At 40.6% G+C, this 21,496-nt stretch overlaps 1 protein-coding gene and 1 pseudogene across 1 annotated transcript in view; one reads left to right on the forward strand and one right to left on the reverse strand.

Annotated features, from left to right (window-relative positions):
- Nucleotides 1-986: 986 nt before the first annotated feature.
- On the reverse strand, nt 987-4,209 carry LOC110217103 (6-phosphogluconolactonase pseudogene; annotated as a pseudogene).
- A 20-nt stretch (nt 4,210-4,229) lies between these two features.
- Nucleotides 4,230-21,496, forward strand: part of SLC25A20 (solute carrier family 25 member 20) — a 38,224-nt gene continuing 20,957 nt past the window's right edge. Inside the window, exons 1-2 of the mRNA XM_020998987.2 lie at nt 4,230-4,454; nt 18,360-18,452. Of these exons, the coding sequence (XP_020854646.1) occupies nt 4,320-4,454; nt 18,360-18,452 (228 nt within the window). The 5' untranslated portion in view covers nt 4,230-4,319. The remainder of the gene's footprint in view (nt 4,455-18,359; nt 18,453-21,496) is intronic.

Raw genomic sequence — 21,496 nt, forward strand, 5'->3', positions numbered from 1 at the left:
CCATAAGCAAACTAGGAGAGCAAGGAATAGTTTACCTGTCAGATCTATGGAGAAGGGAAGAATTTATGACCAAACAAGAGATAGAGAACATTATGAAATACAAAATAGATTAGAAGGAAAGCAAAAAGCTGAGAAAATTTTTAAGTTTTTCTGATAAAGGCCTCATTTCTCAAATATATAGAGAACTGAGTCAAATTTATAAGAATACAAGTCATCCCCCAATTGATAAATGGTCAAAGGATATGAACACGCAGTTTTCAGATGGAGAAATTAAAGCCATTTATAGTCATATGAAAAAATGCTATAATTCACTATTGATTAGAGAAATGCTAATTAAAACAACTCTGAGGTACCACCTCATACCTATCAGATTGGCTAATATAACAGAAAAGGAAAATGATAAATGTTGGAGAAAATGTGGGAAAATTGGGCCACTAATGCATTGTTGGTGGAGTTGTGAACGAATCCAACTGTTCTGGAGAACAGTTTGGAACTATGCACAAAGGGCTATAAAACTATGTATACCCCTTTGATTTGGAAATATCACTACTAGTTTTGTATCCCAAAGACATCATAAAAAAGGGAAAAGGGACCTACACGTACAAAAATATTTTTAGCAACTCTGTAGTGGCAAAGACTTGGAAATTAAGGGGATGCCCATCAACTGGGGAATGGCTGAACAAGTTGTAATATATGAATGTAATGGAATACTATTATGCTAAAAGAAATGATAAGCATGCAGATTTTAGAAAAACTTAGAAAGACTTACATGAACTGATGCAAAGTGAAGTGAGCAGAACTAGAACATCGTACATATCAAGAGCAACATTATATGATGAACAACTGTGAATGATAACTATTCTCAGGAATACAATGATCCAAGACAATTCCAAAGGGCACATGATGAAAAATGCTATCTACCTCCAGAGAAAGAACTGATGGAATCTGAATGCAGATGAAAGCATACTTTATTTTTCTTGTTTTTTTCCCCAACATGCCTAATATGGCATATTTTCTTTCACAACATACCTAATATGGAAATGTTTTATATGATTGCACATGTATAATGTATATCAGATTGCATGCTGTCTCAGGGAGGATGGAGGGGAGGGAAGGAGAGAATCTGGAACTAAAATTTTTTTAATGAATGTTGAAAACTAGCCTTATATGTAATTGGAAACATACTATTTACCAAAAAAAATTAAAATTAAAATTAAAAAAGAAGATGGATTGGAATGGGATTACTTATGCATATAGAAGGGTTTGCCTTGACAATGAGAAGGGCCACATATTTATATGATGAGGCATCTGAGTGATGTGAAATGAGGAGGAAAGAATTGGGAACTCTTGGCAAATGGCATTTTTCAGTGAAATATGAAGGAGATATATGTGGAAGTCCTTTAGCATTAGGATTTGGGGAAGAGAGAAGGATTGTGAGCCAGGCCTGGAATTCAGTGACGCAGAAAGGAGAGTGTCTTGGAGTATCTTATATATAAAACTTCCATTGGCTTTTGGGTAATTGGTCTCTTTGTTTCTTTTGAGATCTTAATTGTTCTATGGTTTGCTGTCATATTGCTTATCCAGGTAAATTTTGGCATTAATGTGATAGGCTTTTGCCAGTAGATGTCTGGGATCCCTGATATGATTTCCATAGTAGGTTTTTTTTGTTGTTTTTTTTTTCAGAGCTTAAATTCACATTTTAATATTGGGTGGTCACACAAGAGAGACCGTACACAGTTCACGAGCCTGTTCTCAGGCTCATTCACTCCCTCCTCAGGAGAGAGTACTGCTGCCCCACACCTGCTGGTCTTTGTAAAAATATCAAGAGAAAGATAAGGAAGCAGTGTGCAGAGGTCAACTCTGGGTCTGGCACATCTGGGCCCATCGGGCTACAAAATGGAATGCTTTTCAAATGGAATGGTCAGTTTTTCCGCCGCAGCGTCATCGAGGAACCAACACAGCTGCACGAGTGCCGCGGGAAGTGGATTCTCCTCATCACCTTCCAGGATCCGCTTCAAAACAGCCGCTTAGCTTTCTCCTGTAGCCACCAACACGACCATTCGTGCTGCATTCAGTACAGGCAGAGTGAGGATCACCCTCTCAGGGGTGGCTTTGGGGAATCACTGATGGGGGCCACAATTTTTTCCTTCTCCTGCAGGAGTTGGGTGATCAGGGAAAAGGGAACATGTATGCCCATCAGGTCCAATACCCAAAATCAGAAGGTCAAAAACTGGGATCGTACGTATCACCTTGAAAGGCTTCTCGAAGCTTCTCTGCATAGTCTGAGGCAGCCTCTTCCATTGGGAGTGCAGGGTTAATGGTGATTACCTGGCTCTCTGGGATGGGCAAGTTTGAAAGAAGATGAGTCCGGTACAGGCCGAACGTGCTGTCGGCGTGGTCGAAGGGCACCAGGCGCTCGTCGCAGAATCCCAGCGTTCAGTGTGCGGGGGCAGCGGCCACGGGCAGCTCTTGGGCCAGCAGCTGGACCAGGTTCCTGCCTAAGAGTCCAAGGGAGAAGCGAATCCCATCCCCGGTGCCCCCGCCCGGCCTGGCAGCTGCACCACCAGTTGCGCCAGTGACACGCCCAGCTCCTGGGGGCTCGGGAACACCCCATAGTAGGTTCTTGATAAATGTTTACTAAATTGAATTGAAAATCTTTTGAATTCAGTTTCCTCATCTATAAAATGAGATTAAGTGAAATGTCCTCAATTGTTGTTTCTACCTCTAAATCTTATGAACTCTGAATTACCTTGTATTGAGTGGAAGCATTCACTTCAGTGTGGTATGGAGGTGAGCCTGGGTTTTCAAAGGCTCTGCCAGTTCTGCTAGGCCTTATTATAAGCTGAAGGAGGTCATGAAAAGTTATACGCGACTGAAACTACTGAACGACAACAAAAATGACGAAAAGGCTTTGGGTGTGAGCCTAGAAATGGGATGTTTGAGAACTGTTATTCTGAACAATTCAATTTCTTGAACCTAGAAAAGGAATTCCAGGATCAAGGAGGAGCTTCCATGGAAGAACACAAAAGTTACAACAAGGTGATATGAAAGAGCAAATCCAAACCTTAATACTGTGAATTACTGTGGGATGGACTATTTATTGAAATCTTGGTCTTTTTTCTTCAGGCTCATTTCAATCTTAGGGAAGCATGTTAGAAAGTCTTGGCTTCTGACACTTAATATATTGTCCATGAGAAAATTTCCTAACTTCTTAAGTCTGTTTCCTCATCTGCAAAAAAGGATAATAACACTTGTTATCACCCTACTTCAAAGGGATTATGATGGAGCTCAAATGATTTAATGTATGCAAATTACCTTGTGAATTTTAAAGTCATATATAAAAATCAGTTATTAAGTCTCAGGACTGTGTATGTTCCTGGTGGAAGTGGGGCTCACTAGTTAGGATTGGAGATCCCTCTGGACATTACTCAGCTTAGGTTGGGATTCTTAGTGTTTTACCCTGTATTAGATGAATTGTTGAACAATTAGATGAATTGTCTGAGTACCTGCATTGGAGCTAAGTGTCCTTTTTACCTTTTCTATAGATCTAGACAACAGTTAAATTTTGATGGATCCGGGGGAAATCTTAGCAGCTCCAGCCAGTGATTTGTGAGATTCCTCCCAGAATTGAACCTGGTCCATGTAAATCCAGAGCCTGAGTTTTACAACACACACCTCCTACAAGTAGTAAGGGATAATCTATAGTAATGGAACTTAGGCTCGAAATCCGATTTAATTCGATCTAACAAGCATCTAAGTGTCTCCCATGTGCTGTTACTGTACTAGGTGTTGGAGAAAAGGCAAAAAAACCAAGCAATCAAAAACTCAGTCCTTGCCTTCAAGGAGCTTAGAGTGTATAGGTTGTGTGACCGAGGGCAAGGAAATTAACCCCTCTCACCCTATTTTCTCACTTGTAAAAAGAGGGCGTCTCTTGCATGTATGTCCAATGATCCTGACCTCGAGCATCCATGTCTTCGGACCCCAAATTTAGGGCTCAATTACTCTGAGCCACTCTCCGGGCCTCAGTTTCCTCCTCTGAAAAAAGGGGATGACAAAACCTCGCACCTCTCTCCCCGCAGGACTACAGCAAACCTGCCGCTAGGAAAGCCTGGGAAGCGCTACAGCGAGGTCTGCACGCCCAGGGATGCCGGCGGGGCGTAGCCACGCCTCCGTGGCCACGCTAGGACCCGAGGGTGTCAAGGCCGGCATCTCCTCCCGTTTCCCAGCATGCCTCTCACTAAAGGCCCCGCCTCCTTCCCGCAATGTGGGGGAAAGGTCGACAGCTACAGCTGGGGTGAGATTAGGGCTGAATCACCGAGATGAAGGCTGGCACCGTGGCTGAGGATGAGGTTGAGACGGCGACCGCTCACATCAGCCCCTGGAAGAACTTCCTGGCCGGAGGCTTCGGCGGCGTGTGCGTGGTGTTAGTGGGCCACCCACTGGACACGGTGAAGGTGCGGGACAGGCCTGCTCCGCCCGCCGGCCGGCCCGGGGACTGCCCGGGAGTTGATGGAGGGAGGGAAGGGTGCCCTGCCAGTTGTTGGGGAGGTGGTCCCCTGCCAGTTGTTTGGGAGGTGGTCGGGGGGCTTCTTGCTGTTTCCGGTAAGGGGCTGGGCTAGGGACGGGGGATAGAGTGGGAGAGAGGAAGCGGTGCATGACGGGAGCCACTGCTCCCCTGAGGAATTAGAGTGAGAGGGAGGGACAGAAGGACTAAGGGACAGGGGAGGCCGAAGGTCAGGACCAGCTGGGCCTCTGCCCCCTGAGTGGGCTGGCCTTGCATAGTCCAGGAAGGGGATCATCCTCTCTTCCTGCAGAAGAGGAAACCGAGGTCCAGGAGAAATAACTTGTTCGTTGTCTTGGGAGTTAAGTCTTCTCTTCAGACTTCAAGGGCCTCATTTTCCCCCTCTGTAAAATCGAGATACTAATCTTGACCTCTGTACCCACCCATGTCATTGGGAAGTTCTGATAAGGAATAGGACCGGAGCAGTGTGCCTTTGACAAGACCTTTCATCTACTGACTGCTAGGATTCTCTTCCCCTGTCTTTCTCTCTGGGCTTTTCATATCTCTTCCTTCACACTCTTGATTCTAAAGAATAGAATTGTCAATTTCCTTCTTAGTAAAAATGAAGGAATTGGACTAGATGAGCTCCAAGGCCTCTTCCAGCTCTGAGATTCTGTGAATTTTTGGGAGACCAGATAAGAACCCAGTGGAAATTGGGTCTTAGTGTTCTGCAACTGTGTAAATGGACAGATGAAAGAAATTTATTCGTTCAGCAAATGTTTAATTAGGTGCCAGCAGTGTTCAGGGGGTTATCTACAAAGTAAGACCCTGCCTCCATGGAGTTTACTGTTATTTAAGGGGGTACAAAAGAAGGAATCATGTAATGTGTTGGGAGATTTATTTTCCAGAGTTCAAATCTAGTCCAAGACACTAGCTGTGTGACCCTGGGCAAGTCACTTAACCTTGTTTGCCTTAGTTTCCTCATCTGTAAAATGATCTGGAGAAGGAAATGACAAACCACTCCAGTATCTTTGCCAAGAAAACCCCAAATGAGGTCCTGAAGAGTTGGACACTATTGAACTCCAGCAAACATTTGAGATTTGCAGAATTAAGTGCTATATTAGGACTGGTTAAGAAAGGGAGGAGAATTAAGGAGATAGAAAGACAAAGTAACTTGGTGGAAGGAAGTGTGCCTTTGAAGGATGTTAAAGATAAGTAACCCGCCTTTCCACTAGGGAGATTTCCACTTTCCACTAGGGAGGATATTCTTTATCAGCCATGAACTTAGTGTGCTAAAGGAGCTACCATTTTCAGCTTATCTTATAATGCATTTCCAAATGCAAAGCTTTCTATTTCTGTCCACCCTGTTCCCTATGCCCTTGAATACTCTTTCCCCCAGTCTGTTGAATCTGTCCTTTCAAGCCTAATTCAAGTACTACCTCATCTAGGAAACCTTCCTCAAATTCCTTGTGAATAGAAATCTTCCCCTTCAGGTCTTTCATCACACTCTTTGTGAATGTGTATTGTATATTGTGGTTATCTATACTTGTTATACAATGTCATTATACAATATTGTATATTGTAGTTTTCTATGCTTATACCTTCTCAGTATACTATAAGATTCAGGAAAGCAGAGAGTGAATCATATCTAAACTTGGTGTCATCCTCAGCATCTAGCATAGTACTATGCACATAGTTTTAGGCACATAATAAATATTTGTGGAATGAATGAATGGAAGAAATAGCAGTAGGAGGTTGTGATCCTTAGATTCACAGGTTTTACAAAGATATCAATAGCACTAGAGAATCTTGGTGTTCTAGAACAGAGGTACCAAACTCAGGCCTGGTGAGGCTGAACCAGATGAAAGTATAATTGGGAAGTGTTTAATAAAACAAATAAAAATACAATACCATATAGGTAATGTTAATTTTGTTTTTTTCTTAGTCAACATGTGGCTCACAGGGATCTGTTTCTATTTGAGTTTAACACACCACTGTTCTAAAAATATTGTGATTGTTGATGGTTTCCAGGTGTAGGGGAAAAGACTATAATAATCCCAGATATAGAATAATGAGTACAGAACTCAGAATTATGTTAAGTGAAGGGTGAACACCTTTTATTAGATCAGGAAAGTCTGCTTTCCTTCTAGTGTTTGGAAGCTTTTATGAGACAGTTTAGGAATGTTTTCCTTTATCCTTACCCATAGACAAAATGTAGTCTAATGAAGTGCTGTAGCTTGTGGGCTCTCTGTTTCACATTAATTTGAGCTTAAGAGAGACCAGCCTCTTTTAACCTTGACTCATTGCATCATTTTTGTTTTGTCTTATGTTATTTTTCTTGCTAATCCTGTTTTGTAGCTTTGAAGGTGAGGGATGCAGATAGACGAATGGAGATGTCTAAGCCCAGAAAGAGCTGAATTCAAAGAGCTAGTAAATCCCATTGTTTAGCTACTTGTTTGGCTGCTAAAATCCTACTCAGAAATAAACTAAGAAAGGAAATCAAGTTTAATTCAAACCCACAAGCATTTATTAAACTCTTTTTTGTGCTAGGCACCTTGCTAAGTGCTGAGGATACCAAGAAAGGCAAAGATAAAAACCATTGAATTTGCTAATTCACTTATCAGACTTTTTTAACGTCTTCTGTTAGAGCACTGTGTTTGACACTGGATCAGATAGAAAGTTTAGAGAAGATAACCTTACCCTCATGAACTTTACAGTTTCAACACAAGCACACAGAATTATTCTATGAAATATTGAATAATAAGTGGATCCAAAGTTGCAAAACGAGGTGCTTAGTGAGTTCTTAAGGCAAAGAAATGAGGATGAGTGAGATCAGAAAGTTTCCTGGTGGAGGTAACTTTTGAATTGGGCTTTAAAGATAGGTAAGAATTCAACAAAGAGGAAAGGAGGACTGTTCTACAGAGGGGGTGAGAGTAAGGACCAGAGAGGATCTTAGGTTGACAGGAGACTATGTAAAGCTGGAAGGTTGGATAGATCCAGGTTATGGAAGGCCTTGAATGGCAGGCTAAGGAATTTGAATTTGGTTACCCAATAGGGAATTGGGAGGAGTACCTAGAAAAGTTTTTAGCGAGGACTTGACTAGCATTGTGTTAAGGATAGATTAGACCGGGGAGAGACTACTGGGTGAGAAGTGATATCAGTGCCTAGAGAAAATTGGTCAGGCAGTCTATAAATGCTAGATTAAGGGGAGATAGAATAGAGGCATGAGGGGATAAATATTTTCACATGGCTTTGGTGAAGGGATTTGACTTTTGTATAGCTCTATTTCCTAATCTGCAAAATAGAGGAGGGAAAAAATGGGGATGGTCTAGGTGATTTTCTCAATTTCTTCCAGCTTTGACATTCTCGGATTCCTTTGTGTTAGGGATTTTGCTTGTTCTTTTTCCCAGTCCTCCCTTGAAATACATATATTCCTTTTTACATTTCTATAACTTTAGGGAGAAATAAAATGTTAAGTCATGAGACTTAGCAACTGATTGGATGTTTAAGTTGGAGGACAGTGAGTAGTTTAGGATGACCGAGGTTGAAGGGCTCTCAAATCCGTTTCTTTCTCTCAGCCTCTCCTTAGATCTATAGCTCTTTTTCCAGCCACTTGGAAAAATTTACTTTTTTTTTTTCAAATACTCCCATCTGTATGCCACACTTGTACTTTAAACTCAATTGGTCCCAAGCTGATCTTCATTCCTCATTCCCCCTCCTTCCCCGAAAAAAGCTTCTCCTCCCTCCTAACTTCTCTATTTCTATTCATAGTTTCACCATTCTCTTGGTCATCCAAATTTGAGACCTCAGTCATCTCTGACTTCTTTCTCACATAGCCAGTGACTTGCCAAATCCTGTCATTTCTACCTCTGCCATATCTATATAATCACTTCCTTCGTTTCTGTTACCACTGGAGTCACCCTAAGTCAGATCTTTATTTCTTCTCACCTAGAGTATTTTATTGTTTTTCTAACTGGTTTCCTTGCCTCCCATCTGTCCTTGTTGCATTTTGTGTTTCATGGTGCTCACCTTTGATTCAGGAATAAAAGAGATCCATGTTGTATTGAATTAATGTTCATACCCAGTGCTGGAGGACCAAACTTTGATTTAAGCACATGGCTAAAACACATAGATTGGGTTAGGGTATTTTGAAATCTGAAATCAAATTTATTCAGCCCCTCTGGTCAAGAAAGGATGTGACTGTACATCCTTTCCTCAGAGTATTTACATCTTAAAATCCTGTAAAGCTCAGTTGGATTTAAGCCAGAACAATGAAGTGTGATTATATAATTTCAAGTTTCAGCAGCTTTTTTTGGGGGGGAGAGTGTTTTTTGTTTTGGAAAAATGCTTCTGAAATATCAGTGGGTGGACTCTCCCTAAGAGAGCCTAAGGCTGGCCTTAAGGTCTTGTCATTGTCTCATATGACAAATATTTATTGAGTAGCAGCCTTCTTTTTTTTATGTTTTTTTCTCTTCTTGATTTATTTATTTTAAGTTTTCAACATTCACTTTCACAAGATTTTGAGGTCCAAATTTTCTCCCCATCTCTCCTCTCACCCCACCCCAAGAAGGCGTGCATTCTGAATACCTCTTCCCCTGATCTGCCCTCCCTTCTGTCACCCCCCATTGCCTGTGTATCTTATATCCCAATTGCATGTAAAAACAATTGTTAACATTTGTTTTTAAAACTTTGGGTTCCAAATTCTCTCCCTTCCTCTCTGCCCACCCACCCTCATTGAGAAGGCAAGCAACTTAATACAGGTTATACATGTGTAGTCATGTTGGAGCAGCACCCTTGTTGAAAAGTATTTTTGTAGGCACTGAGGAGCTTGCCAAGATGACTTAAACAAGATTCTTTCCTTCTTAGAGCTTCCACTCTTTTAGGGGAAATAAACCCTGAAAACAAAGGACTATGATACAAAGTAAAATGTGATCAGCCATAAGAAATCAGAAGATGAATCGATCACTTCTGGATTGGGGTGATCCAGACAGGCTCTACAGAGGCTGAGCTTAACCTGACAGAGTTGGGGAGATGTTTGAATGGCAGACAAGGGAGTAAGCAGTTTTTGTGAATAAGGGAAGGGCATGAGTTCAAATATAGAAGCCAGAAGATGTAGCCTTTTTGAGGAACTCTCAGGGATAATAGCTTACATTTCGAAAGGATTTTAAGTCTCTGTCTCTACTCCCTACCCCTCTGGGTCAGGAACTGTTTTATTTTTCCACTTTGTATTCCTAGTACCTAGCATGGTGTCTGACATATAGTGGGGTTTAATAAATATTTAATAATAATAGCTAACATTTATATAGTGCTTAGTATGTGCCAGGCACTATGTGAATTGCTTTACAATTATGATTTTATTTGATCCTCATAGCAACCCTAGAAGGCAGAAGCTATTGTTACCCTCATTTCATAGATGAAGAAACTGAGACAGACAGAGGTTAAGTTAGTGAATTGCCTAGGGTTACACAGCTAATAAGAGGCTGAGGCTGGATTTGAACTAAGGTCTTCCTGATTCTAGGCCAGACTCTGTCCTCTAAACCACTTAACTGCTTCTTCTCCAGAAGATACCATATCCTTGGCTACTCTCTCTAATGTTGTCTTCTCTCATATATTCTGACACACAGAACCAGAAGAAATCAACCTGTACCTTGTCCTCCCATTACCATTTCTACATGCTCCTTCTGCCAGTGTCACTCTATTAACTTTTTCTCCTTTCCATCCTTCCATATCACTCTTCTAGATTCTTCTTGCCATAATATACCAGCTTGCAGATCATTCTCCCTCTTTTCTCCAGCTTTAATACCTAGCTCACCATCTTCCAGTTTTCTTCTACCTCTCACTTCATACTTAGGAACATCAGTATACATGATGATTTCACTCTCTAGTTCATCAGACTCAGGCCTTCCACATCTTTGCTGTATCTTAGCTACCCATGGAGATGATGGTCACTTAGATCTCACCATCACCCATTCCTATACCAGCTCTCTGGCAGCACGCAACTGTGTCAGCTGGATCCACTATGAATTCAGACTGGATCTTCACTGCCACAGAGCAGTCTCTTGATTTATATTTCATGGATGGCTTTTGTTTTTTATTCCACAGACATTTCCTGTGTGCTACCTCTGCTCCATGGGAAACTATCCTGTTAGAAAGTTAAGTAAAACTTGCCTGACAGAATAATCACCTCTCACAGTTTATACAGGATTTCTCACTCGTAATTCTCTGCCTCTACAGAGGAGGGAAATAAGTTTCATTATTTGTTCCCCATACCAAGATTGGTTGTAATCCTCTTATTCTTTCATAATTGGCTCTATTTCCCTCTCCACAGCATCTTTTCTTGAGTCCTCACAATCCTCTTCCCTTTCTCAGGAGAAGATATTGCTTCCTTTTTTACTGAGAAAGTGAAGGCCAGCTGTCAGGAGTTTCCTCATTTCCCTTACTCTGCACCTCAGAACTCCGTGTCATCTTTTCCTTTCCACTTTGCACTAGTTTCTAAGGAATAATTGCCCCTTTTTTGTCAAGGATAACCCCCTCCACTTAGACCCTTCATCACCTGTCCCTTCCTCTCTCCTCTGGAAGAGTGCCTCATTATCTGCTGGTTCTGTCTCTGCTGCCTATTTTTGAAATATCTTTTGATCCCTTTCTCACATACCACCATCATTACCTCTTGCCTGGGTTATTGTAATAATTGCTTCTTTGGTTTCCCTCTCTCCAGGGCTTCCTTTTCCAATCCATCCCCCATATAGCTGCCAAAATCATCTTTCCAAAACAGCTCTTATCATGTTCCTTCCCTGCTCAAAAGCCTTCTGGGCTCTTCTTATTGTCTATAGAATAAAATGCAAGCTACTCAACCTGTCAATTAAGGCCTTCCTTAATGGTTTCCTTTCCAACCTTATATCTCATTGGATAAACAGATAAAGCATTTTCATCTATCTATATCTATTTTGAGGCTAAGTCTGCCTATCTCACCCAGGCTGAAAGTATATGGGTCATTCAGGGGCCTACTTATGTTACTTGTGAGCTTTGGAGCTTTTACCTGCTCTGGTTCTGACCTTGGCTTGTTTACCCTTCAGTAGACTGCCTGTTCAGACCCATTCCCCCTCCCTGGGGGCTGACCACATGGGTGATATGTGATCCACTAGCCTCAGCCTTCCTACTAGTGGGGATCACAGGCTTGAGCTACCAATGATTAAGCTTTTACTGTTCATCAGGCACTGTGCTAAGTGCTGGAGATACAAATCCAAGCAACAAGACAGTCCCTACCCTCAAGGAGGTTACATTCTGGTGGAGGAAGACAGTATTTAAAAGGGAGCTGGAAAGGGGTAGGATGGGGTCTGTGAATCTGTGAGTGGTAGCATGGAGCAGAGTTGCTCTGGAAGTGGCTTAGGCCCATCAGGATTGGCCGGTGGTCCCACAGGTGTGGTACATGCACCATGGTACCAGGGAGAAAGTTGAAGGATTAGTCTGAGAAGAGAATGATTGGCGTAAAGTGGAGAACTGGGCCCTAGCAAGGTAAGGCAAAAGCTCACTTGCTAGGACCAAAAGCGCCAAAGACGATTCAGATACCTGTGGGAAGGAGGAGAGATAGTGGTTGGAGTGGAGAGGATATGGCTTGTAGGGTTTCCCTTCTTTTTTTTTCTTCTTTTCTTTTCTTTTCTTTTCTTTTATTTATTTATTTTTTAATTTTTTTTCCATATGCTTTTGAGTTGAAAATTTTTTCTCCCTTTTTCTCCCCCCCCACCCTCCCTAAGACGGTGCACAATCTGACATAGGCTTTACATTTACATATAGGGGTTCCCTTCTGCAGTCCATTTTCCACACAGCTGCCAAATTGATATTCCTAAAGCACCAAGTCTGAGCGTGTCACTCCTAACTTCCAGAAGTTTCTGGGCTCCATAGTGCTATTAGGACAAAATAAACTCCTGGCATTTAAAGCCCTTTGCATTCTGGCTCCAGCCTCTTTTCCATCTGATTAATTACACAGTAGTGCCCCTCATACACTCTACTATTCAGTCAAACGGTACTTCTTGCTGTTCCCTTATGCACCCTTCCATTCTTTGGGTCTGCCCAGGCTGCCTCTCATTCCTAGGATGTGCCTCCTCTTCACCTCTGCCTCAGCCCTGTTCAAGGTTCCACCTTGATGACAACTTGCCCAATTTCCCCAGTTGTCAGTTTTATGTCCTTCCTTCACTCTAATTTATTTTGTATATATAGCAACTTATATTGATCTGTGAATAGGTGGTGTATAATGTAAGCTCCTTGAGGGTAGGATCTGTCTCATTTTAAAATTTAGATCCCTAGGGTCTAGCACAGTGCGTGGCACATGGCACTCACTTCATACATGCTTGTTGATTGAAAATCTATGTACCACTTGTGTTTCTCCAGTTAAATATAAGCTCTTTTTTTTCCTTTGAATCTCCAAGACTTAGCACAGTGCCTTATAGTAGTAAGTAAGCTGAGTAAATGTTGTTGAATTCAAAATTCTTTCTTCCCAGTGACCTTGTGAAGAAACTAATTAATATTAGTACAAATAGAAATGATGTGACTATGAGTAATCCAGAGCCCCTTAACAAGATTAAAAGATGAGGCCTTTGTTTGGGACTTCCATTATGCTTTTCTGATTGGTGGAATATCCCCCTGGTGATCACTTCCCTGGTCAGAGAAGGGGGGATCTTAGGAAGGTTACAGGAAGGAACCTATGGTTTTCCCTTTTGCACATTTGTTGGCTTGGTGCCCCAACCCTAGCAATGGTAACTGTGGAGGGACTATTACACAACCTTTCAGCCTAAGAAATGACAACATTAAAGTAGCAAGAGTTCCTGAACCCTAAATTACTTTTGTTGATTGATTGCCCTAATCTGTTAATACAGTAAGGGCAGTTAGGAGCTCACTCTAGCAATTTTAAATTTGTCTCTCTTTTCTGATTGTCCAAACCACAGGGTGGTGCTATATATTTGGAGAACTGTATAGTTCTGTATATTGAGGAGGAAGATAGGATTCACTGGAGAGGGAGAAGAGTTATATGAACTTTTATAGGCTAATGTGAATCCTTTATATGTTGGTTTGCCCCAACATAAAGTCTAAAACAGATGCTTCTTCTTTTAATTTTTAACCTTGTTAAAGTGTCCCTGGTTATACAGTCTCCCCTTGTACTAACTACTTTATAGAGCCATAGGATTTACATTTTCTCTGCAGTGAAATAAAGATTGGCTTCTATCTCAGATTGTTACCTGGGTGTGTGCACAGGGGTGGAGGGCCTTTTTACCAATATCTGTAGAGACCTGACATCACTTCTATTCTGAGGTTTGTAGGTGAAGCTGTAGGTACAAGCATGAGTCATAGCTTTGTGGTACCCTCCCCTCACTCCCCCAGCCATCAAACCTTGTCCTGTAATCCCAGAGTTTGGAATGCCAGGCCACAGGATACACAGAAGTTATGAGTCCCTTTTTTTTTGTTCCTGTTATGAACTTGACAAGCACATTTTTTGTATATAAAGAACAGAAAAAGAAAACTATATGAAAACTGTATATTATATACAACACGGTTTGCTTTTAAAGTAAAGATAAATTTAACACAAAAGAACCAACACTTTGCTTATCTCTGTTCCTTTCTGAATTTCCTTCTGTTCTTTTCTATTCATTTTTAAAGTGTGCCTTTGATATCACTAATCCCCTTTAATCTTCCCCTTCTCCTCTTCCTTCCTCTTCCCTATCAAAAAGCACTCCCTTTTAACAGATAAGCCATACGTTGGCCATGTCTGAAGTTATAGGTATCATTCTGCACCTCTAGTTGTTACTTCTCTGCCTAGAGTAAGAAGCAAGTTCTGTCCTCAGTCTTCTGGAGTCATAATTGGTCATTGCACTGAGGTATTTGGGTGGGGCAGTGGGTGGAATATTAGATTTAGGGTCAGGAAGAACTGAATTGGAATCTGGCCTCAGATACTCATTAGCTGTGTGACCCTGGGCAAGTCACTGAAACTCTCAGCCTGTTTCCTCATCTGTAATATGGGAGTAATGTTAGTACCTCCATCACAGGATTGTTGTGAGGATCAAATGAGGTAATGTGTAAAGTGCTCTGCAAACCTCAAAAGAGCTATATAAATGCTATCCTTTTTGAGGCAGCTGGGTGGCACAGAGATTGTGTTAGACTTCAATTCCCAGAAAACCTAAGCATGAAGTACTGTATTTAACTATGTAACCTTGAGAAAGTCACTTAACCTCTCTCAGCCTCAGTTTCTTTATCTGTAGAATGGGGATAATAATCAGCAGCCACCTCATGTGATTGTTGTGAACATCAGATAACATGTAAAGTGATTTGCAAACCTTGAAGTACATTGTAAATGCTGGCTGTCATTATTGGCAATAATCATAATTAGAGGTCTTATGATGTCATTCTGTGTATGGTCTTTTCTCTGTTCATTTCACATACTGTACTAGTTCATACAAGTCTTCCCAGGTTTCTGTGAATTCATCCCTTTTCTCATTTCTTACATGACAATAATATGCCATTATGTAACATTATTTAAGCTTTTCCCAGTTGATTTGTATCTACTTTGTTTCTGATTCTTTGCTACAACAAAAAATGATGCTACAAATATTTTTGCACATATGGCTTATTCTCCTTGGAGTCTATGCCTAGTAGAGGTTTCACTTGGGCACAGTATGCTCTGATTAATAACTTTGTGGTTATAGTTCCAAATTACTTTCTAAAATAGTTGGATTATTTCATAGCTCCACTGGCAGTACATTAGTGTGCCTTTCCTCCCACAGTCCTGACAGGGATTGTCATTTTTCATTTTTGTCACCTTTATCAATCTGATGGGTATGAAGTGAACTCAGATTTGTTTTAATTAGTTTTTTTTTTCCTTAGTAGTGATTTGGAACATTTTTCTTATGGTTGTTGATAGCTTTTATTTCTTCTTTTGAGAACTTACTATCTGTATCCTTTGATCATTTATCTATTGGAGAGTATTATTCTGATTTTAGATAAAGAAACTAAGGGCCAAGGAGTTGACTTATTTGTAGCTTATAAGTGGCAGAACCAGGATTTGAATTCAGGTCTTTATAATCCAAGTCCAGACCTCTTATCATTATACCACCTTGTTTCTGTTAAGTAGGCCAACACCTTTGACTCATGATTGAACTGAATGAGTGAAGAATTTATTAAGTGTTTATAAGGCTCTATGCTAAGTATACTTGGGATACTAATAGAAAAGTGTGAGAATTTGCTCCCAAGGAGCTCAAAATCTCATGGGAAAAGCAACATACCTGGAAGGTTCCAGATGCAAATCAGATGGAACAGAGTTTGAACTCCTTGGGTATATAGCCTTTGAGGCATAATGCTCAACACAGCCAGCTGTTGAGGAGTGTGAGAAGTGAGGGGACGGAAGATCTGGAAGCAGGTAATTACTGCCCTTGAGGGCATCTGGTAGAGGAGATAAGGCCCATATATGAATAATAATGAAAGGTAGAATTGTATAATGTAGTTTGTTTGTTGACACTGTATATAATCCATATTTTAATTACCACCAGTCTCCCTTTGATATTCTATGACTGAGAATCTGAGATCTGTGATCTTAGAGCCAGGATCTAAAAGTAATCAAAATGGAAGAGTAGTGGGAAGTCTCTTTGTGGGTGGGCATAAGCAGAAGGCAGCACATTACCAACAATAGCTTGAGTCTAAGAAACGGCTTAAAAACATCCTTGAAGACATGTCCAACCACAAAAAGAGTGGTTGCCAGAATGAGGCATGCACAGCTTGAGTGCTGGCCTGATATTCGTGAAATACATATAGACACAGAGGAAGGTGTTTAAGTGGGTCCTTTCTGTAGAATTTACAGAAAGAAACAAACAAGAATCACAGTATGAGGAGGTATATATGAAAATAAAAGGGCTGACGTTGATATAGTACTGCAGGATTTGCAAAGTACTGTGTATAATATTTCATTCTTGGAACGTTCCTGGGAACATTGAGATTGTTACTACCAACACCATTTTACAGTTGAGAAAACTGAAACTCAGAGTTAAAGTCACTCATCTAGTGTCTAATATAGAATTTGAACCCGCATCTCTCCTGATACTCACAGTCCAGCACTCCTTTCTCTACATTGTACCATGGGGTTGTAATTGATGGAGTACTCATACAGATGAGGTCACAGATCCGTAATGGTAAAATCAATAATCAATGAGGCATTTATTAAAAACCTGCATTGTGTCAGGTGCTGGGATTACAGAAACAAGAGATAAATAGCCCTGGCCTTCAAGTGTTGGGAGGCAACATGTACACTTCTTAGTATACACCAACTATACATAAGATACAATGTAATTTGGGAGGGAGGGCAGTAAGCAGGTGGATTAAGGGACTGTTCACTAAAAGGTGGTGCTTAAGCTGAGTTTTAAAGGAAATGAAGTATTTTCAGAGTCAGAAGTATGGAGAAAGTACATTCCAGCCCTTAAGGACAGCAGGTGCAAAGGTGTGGTGAAGGGAGGTGAAGTGGGTGCCCTGTAGGAGGGAGTCAGGAGGTGAATGTGATGAGACTAGTGTATAATGAGGCTGGAAATGTTGGGTGAAGTGATCCTATAAATAAATGCTGTAGGAATTTTGACCCCTACACATAGTAGGGAGTCACTGGCATTTATTGAATTAGAGGAGTGGCCTGATCAAACATGCACTGAGATGTGTTGTGGAGGCAGAAATAGCAAGACTTGGGAAATGATTGAATATGTGGGATGAGGGAGAATAAGAATTCAAGGATGACATTGAGATTGTGTTATCTGCATGACTAGAAAGAATAAAGACGTTTTAAAGAAGGATGGGTATTGGGGAAAAGCAAATGCATTTTATTTTGGACATGTTGGGTTTGAGGTAGTCACTAGGTATGACTGGGGCTCAGAAGAGACTTGACCTGGACATATAGTTAGGAGTCTCTTGGAATCCCTATCTCTCTTCAAGGCCACCTACAAGAGAGCTAGGTGTTAGTGTTCCGTACCTCTAAATTACTTTCTATATATTTTGCATCATCTGTGGACACTTGCTACCCCCACTAGAAGTAAGTTCCTTGAGGACAGAGGCTGTCTTTTTTTTTTTTGTATCCCTAGCACTTGGTGCTGTGTCTGACTCAGAACATGTGCTTAAATCAATGCTGGTTGAATTGAATTCCTTATGAAAGGTGCTAACAAACAAAGAATGGGTAATTTGAGTAAGCAGAACAGAGCAGAGCAGAACCTATTCTCTGTGAAGACACAAACAGTCCTTATTAATTAAATTTACTTGGTCTTTTATTCTCATTTGCTTTCCTTAAAGAGACAGGTACATTTTTCTTAGTCCATGTCATTATCCTGGCTCATTTGCCTTCTGTTATGGAGGATTGGTTGAAGCTATAAGTAGATGAGTTCTATGAGGGTGTCAGCAAAGCAGAAAGCAAAGGACTGCTCTTTTGGGAAGACCTACAGAAAGAGGATTGGTGAAAGAATATGGCAGGAAGGCAAAAGAAATGCCAGAATGGGTGTTAGGAAAACCCAGTAGAGAGTTTCAAGAATGGATCATAATGGCTTACTGTCTGAAATGTGGCAGAAGATTGAACGGGACAAGGATAGAGAAAAGATTGGATTTTTAAAGAAGAAAGTTATTAGGACCTTCTGGTATACATTTTCAGTAGAGTTGTAGAAATGAAAGTCAAAATCCAAGAGGCTGGGGAGAATAATGTATTTTGAGAAAATGAAAGTGTTAGATGTCACTTCCATATAGAGAAAGTTTGTCAGCAAGAAGAAAGAAGACAAGAGAAAGTGGAAAATGCTCTTATCAGGCAGTCAGCTCTGAATAAATGAGAGTTAACTGCATTTTAACTTGTTTTTTACAGGTAAGGCTACAGACTCAGCCAAAGAGCCAGCTGGGACAAGCTCCCCTCTACTCTGGGACCTTTGACTGTTTCAAAAAGACACTTTTTGGAGAGGTAAGAGTCTTTCCATGACCTCCTTTAGGCAAGCACAGTCTTTTATTATGCGTCACACAGTGGGATGTCTACAGTACTGCATCTTCTCTCCTATTCTTCTTCTTGTGTCTTTATCATTGACCAATCTAGCCATTATTTTGTATGTATAAGCAGATCTTACAAAATAACTCCCTTTTATCAAACCAAGATTAGGGAGGGAGAAAGGCTTTTAGGCTTGCATTTAAATTATTCTTTCATGACCACTCTCTAAAGTTGTTTATCAAGTCTATAGGACAATGAGCTAGTTGTTTTCCCTCCCAACAGGTGTTCCCCCTCACCCCCCTTGCTGTCTACCTTCTCCAACTCTTGATTCTGGCTCTTTCACCCCTGCTGCCCCCAACAGTGATCCCTCCTGTGTTAACAAAGGTGAAAAAAAAAGTTTAAGGAACACTTTACCTGACACATTACTTGGGACAATATGTGCAGCGTTCCATATCCATAGTTCTTTTTTTAAAAATTTATTTTATTTTTAATTCATGGAACAAAACAGGCATTTCTATAACACAGTACAATAAAAAAAGATGATTGCACATGAAACTGCTTTACAATTTGCTATTCCCTCCAAATATACAACAAAGTTATGTAATTTTTTTTTCCTTTTTCCTTTCCTTCTTTCCTTCCCCCCCCCCAAGATGGTGCTTTGTAGAAGAAAGACACTATCTGCATCCACATCCGTAGTTCTTTACCTTTCCAGCAACAGAAGAGGGAGGTGCATTTCCTCATTTCTTTTCTGGGGCCAAGGTGGGTTATTATAATTATGCATAAGCTCACTTTTCTTAAAAATAGTAAAGATTGGCTCAAACACCTTGAAGTAGACACTGAGCCAGTTTGTAGTTAGTGAATGTCACAGTCGTGTTTCAGATTCACTTAAGGTTGAGGAAATGATTGGAAGATACATTTATTGCCTGGCTTATTGTACCAGTTGGGATTTTACAAGGATCTACTGAGAGTAACTCCTTTTCTCCTCCTCCTGAAAGGAAGAGACTTGTTTGCCCACTTCTCACTAAGAAGTTTTCTCTTCCCAGTTACCCCCCCAAAATCTCATAAATAAATTAATAAATCATTGACTTTCTGGTTTTGGTAGGCACTGAAAAGTGACTATGATATAGATGAAAGAAAAAGCAGCACATTTAGCAGTGATTGACTTAGTTGGTTTGAGAGTAGGTTGGAAAGATTAGTTCTCGAGAAGTAGGGAGTAGAAGGGGCTCATTGTCATAGTGGGGTCTGGAAGGGAAACTGCATCTGGGAAGGAACCATATAAGGACACCAATAAATGTAGGTGCCCTTCCTATTCAGAGGTGCTCCTTGTATGGGGTGGGGTTGAAGTGACCAAGATATAATCCACTGTTGCTATTTGCAGAGCCTGTTGATGGTTGCCACAGAGTTTCAAAGGCCACTGCAGTTCCTGAAATGACTGTGTATCATTTGAACCAGAAGAGGGACAGGGATAGTGCAAAAATAGCTCCTGCAAACTTGACCCAAAGGAGATCCTTTGAAGATCATCAACTAGTATTTGTTGTATGCACAGAGATACCTCACACTGTACTTTATAAATCAAAGACAACAAACTCAATTCCATCCTTCCAGGAGCTCTCACGAAGTAGTCTTACTCTTTTGGTGAGGTTTCAGAGTTCTGGATTGTGCTTCTAAGCTTTAAGGTGACATTGGACAAGTTGGACTTTCAGGGGCTTTGGTTTCTTTGTCTGTCAAGAAGACAAGAGGCAGCTATGTGGTGCAGTGGATGGAGCACAGGCCTTGGAGTTCAAAGAACCTGAGTTCAAATCCAGCCTGAGACACTGTGGCACTTACTATCTGTGTGATCCTTGGTTTGTGTGCCTCGAAACAAACAAAACAAAAAAGACGTGATCATCCCTATCTTGTCAACCAATTAATTAACAATCATTTATTCACAAGGTTTTTGTGAGGCTTTAATAATAGGGCATCCAAGTTTTTCCATATCTAAAAACATAATGTTTTGAAATCCTTTATGTGTAGCTGACAAATCTGTATGTGTATGGGACAAACAAATATAAATATATAATTAAATTCAGTACTAATTACAGTTTCTAATTAAGCAAAGTAGGCTAACATTCCTTTATTTGTTCTTTCATAAGGTCGTTCAGTAAGGATTTATTGAGCACTTTCTGAGTACTGGTCATTCTTATAGGTACTTTGTTCTAGGAAGATACAAAATGTATATGATATTCAGTCCCTGCCATTCTGGTGCTAATATTCCAGTAGGAGGATGAAATAGAATCACAGAAGACTGGGACACGCACCATTCCTACCATTGCTGTTACATGAGAAGTGCATTACAGAGTTACCAAATAAAGTGCTTTCTGAAATCCTGGGGAAGATCATCGTCTAGAGGTAATCAGGAAAGGCTTCCTTATGGAGGAGCAATGAGGTTGAACAGAGATGAGAAAGAATTCAGCAGGCAGAGGGAGAAGCATGAATTAAGTCCCTGTGGAAGAGGATTTGGCAGGCACAGGAGTACTCTGAGTAAAAGCCGTGGGGCAAGAAAGTACTGCGTCTGTGTTCAGAGGACAGAGAAGAGTTTGGCTGGAGGGGAGAAATGGGAAGTAAGGCCAGAAAGACTACTTTGTTGAGGGGTTTCATGCCAGGCAAAGGGATTTAAACTTTTTTTTTTAAAGAATGTTTAAATTTTTTTCCCCTTAATTATATGTAAAAACACTTTTAATGTTTGTTTTTTATCATTTCTGAGTTTAAAATTCCTTCCCTCTTCTCTCTCTTTCTTGAGAAGGCAAGTACTTTGATACAGATTATAAATGTGCAATCAAGCAAAACCTATTTCCAGATTAGCCATCTTGCAAAAGGTAACATACACCTCCCTTCTCGCCAAAAAAAAAAAAGTCAAACAAAAAACAACAACAAGAAAAATAAAGAACTTTATATTCTAGGCAATGTGGAGTCACTGAATGGTTTTGAGGAGATGAGTAACATTTTCCGTACTTGGAAAAGATATATTGTTGGTGGCATGAAAG

This window comes from Phascolarctos cinereus, unplaced genomic scaffold (genome assembly GCF_003287225.1).
Source record: "Phascolarctos cinereus isolate Bilbo 61053 unplaced genomic scaffold, phaCin_HiC Scaffold_4;HRSCAF=312, whole genome shotgun sequence".
NCBI classification, from domain to species: Eukaryota; Metazoa; Chordata; class Mammalia; order Diprotodontia; family Phascolarctidae; genus Phascolarctos; species Phascolarctos cinereus.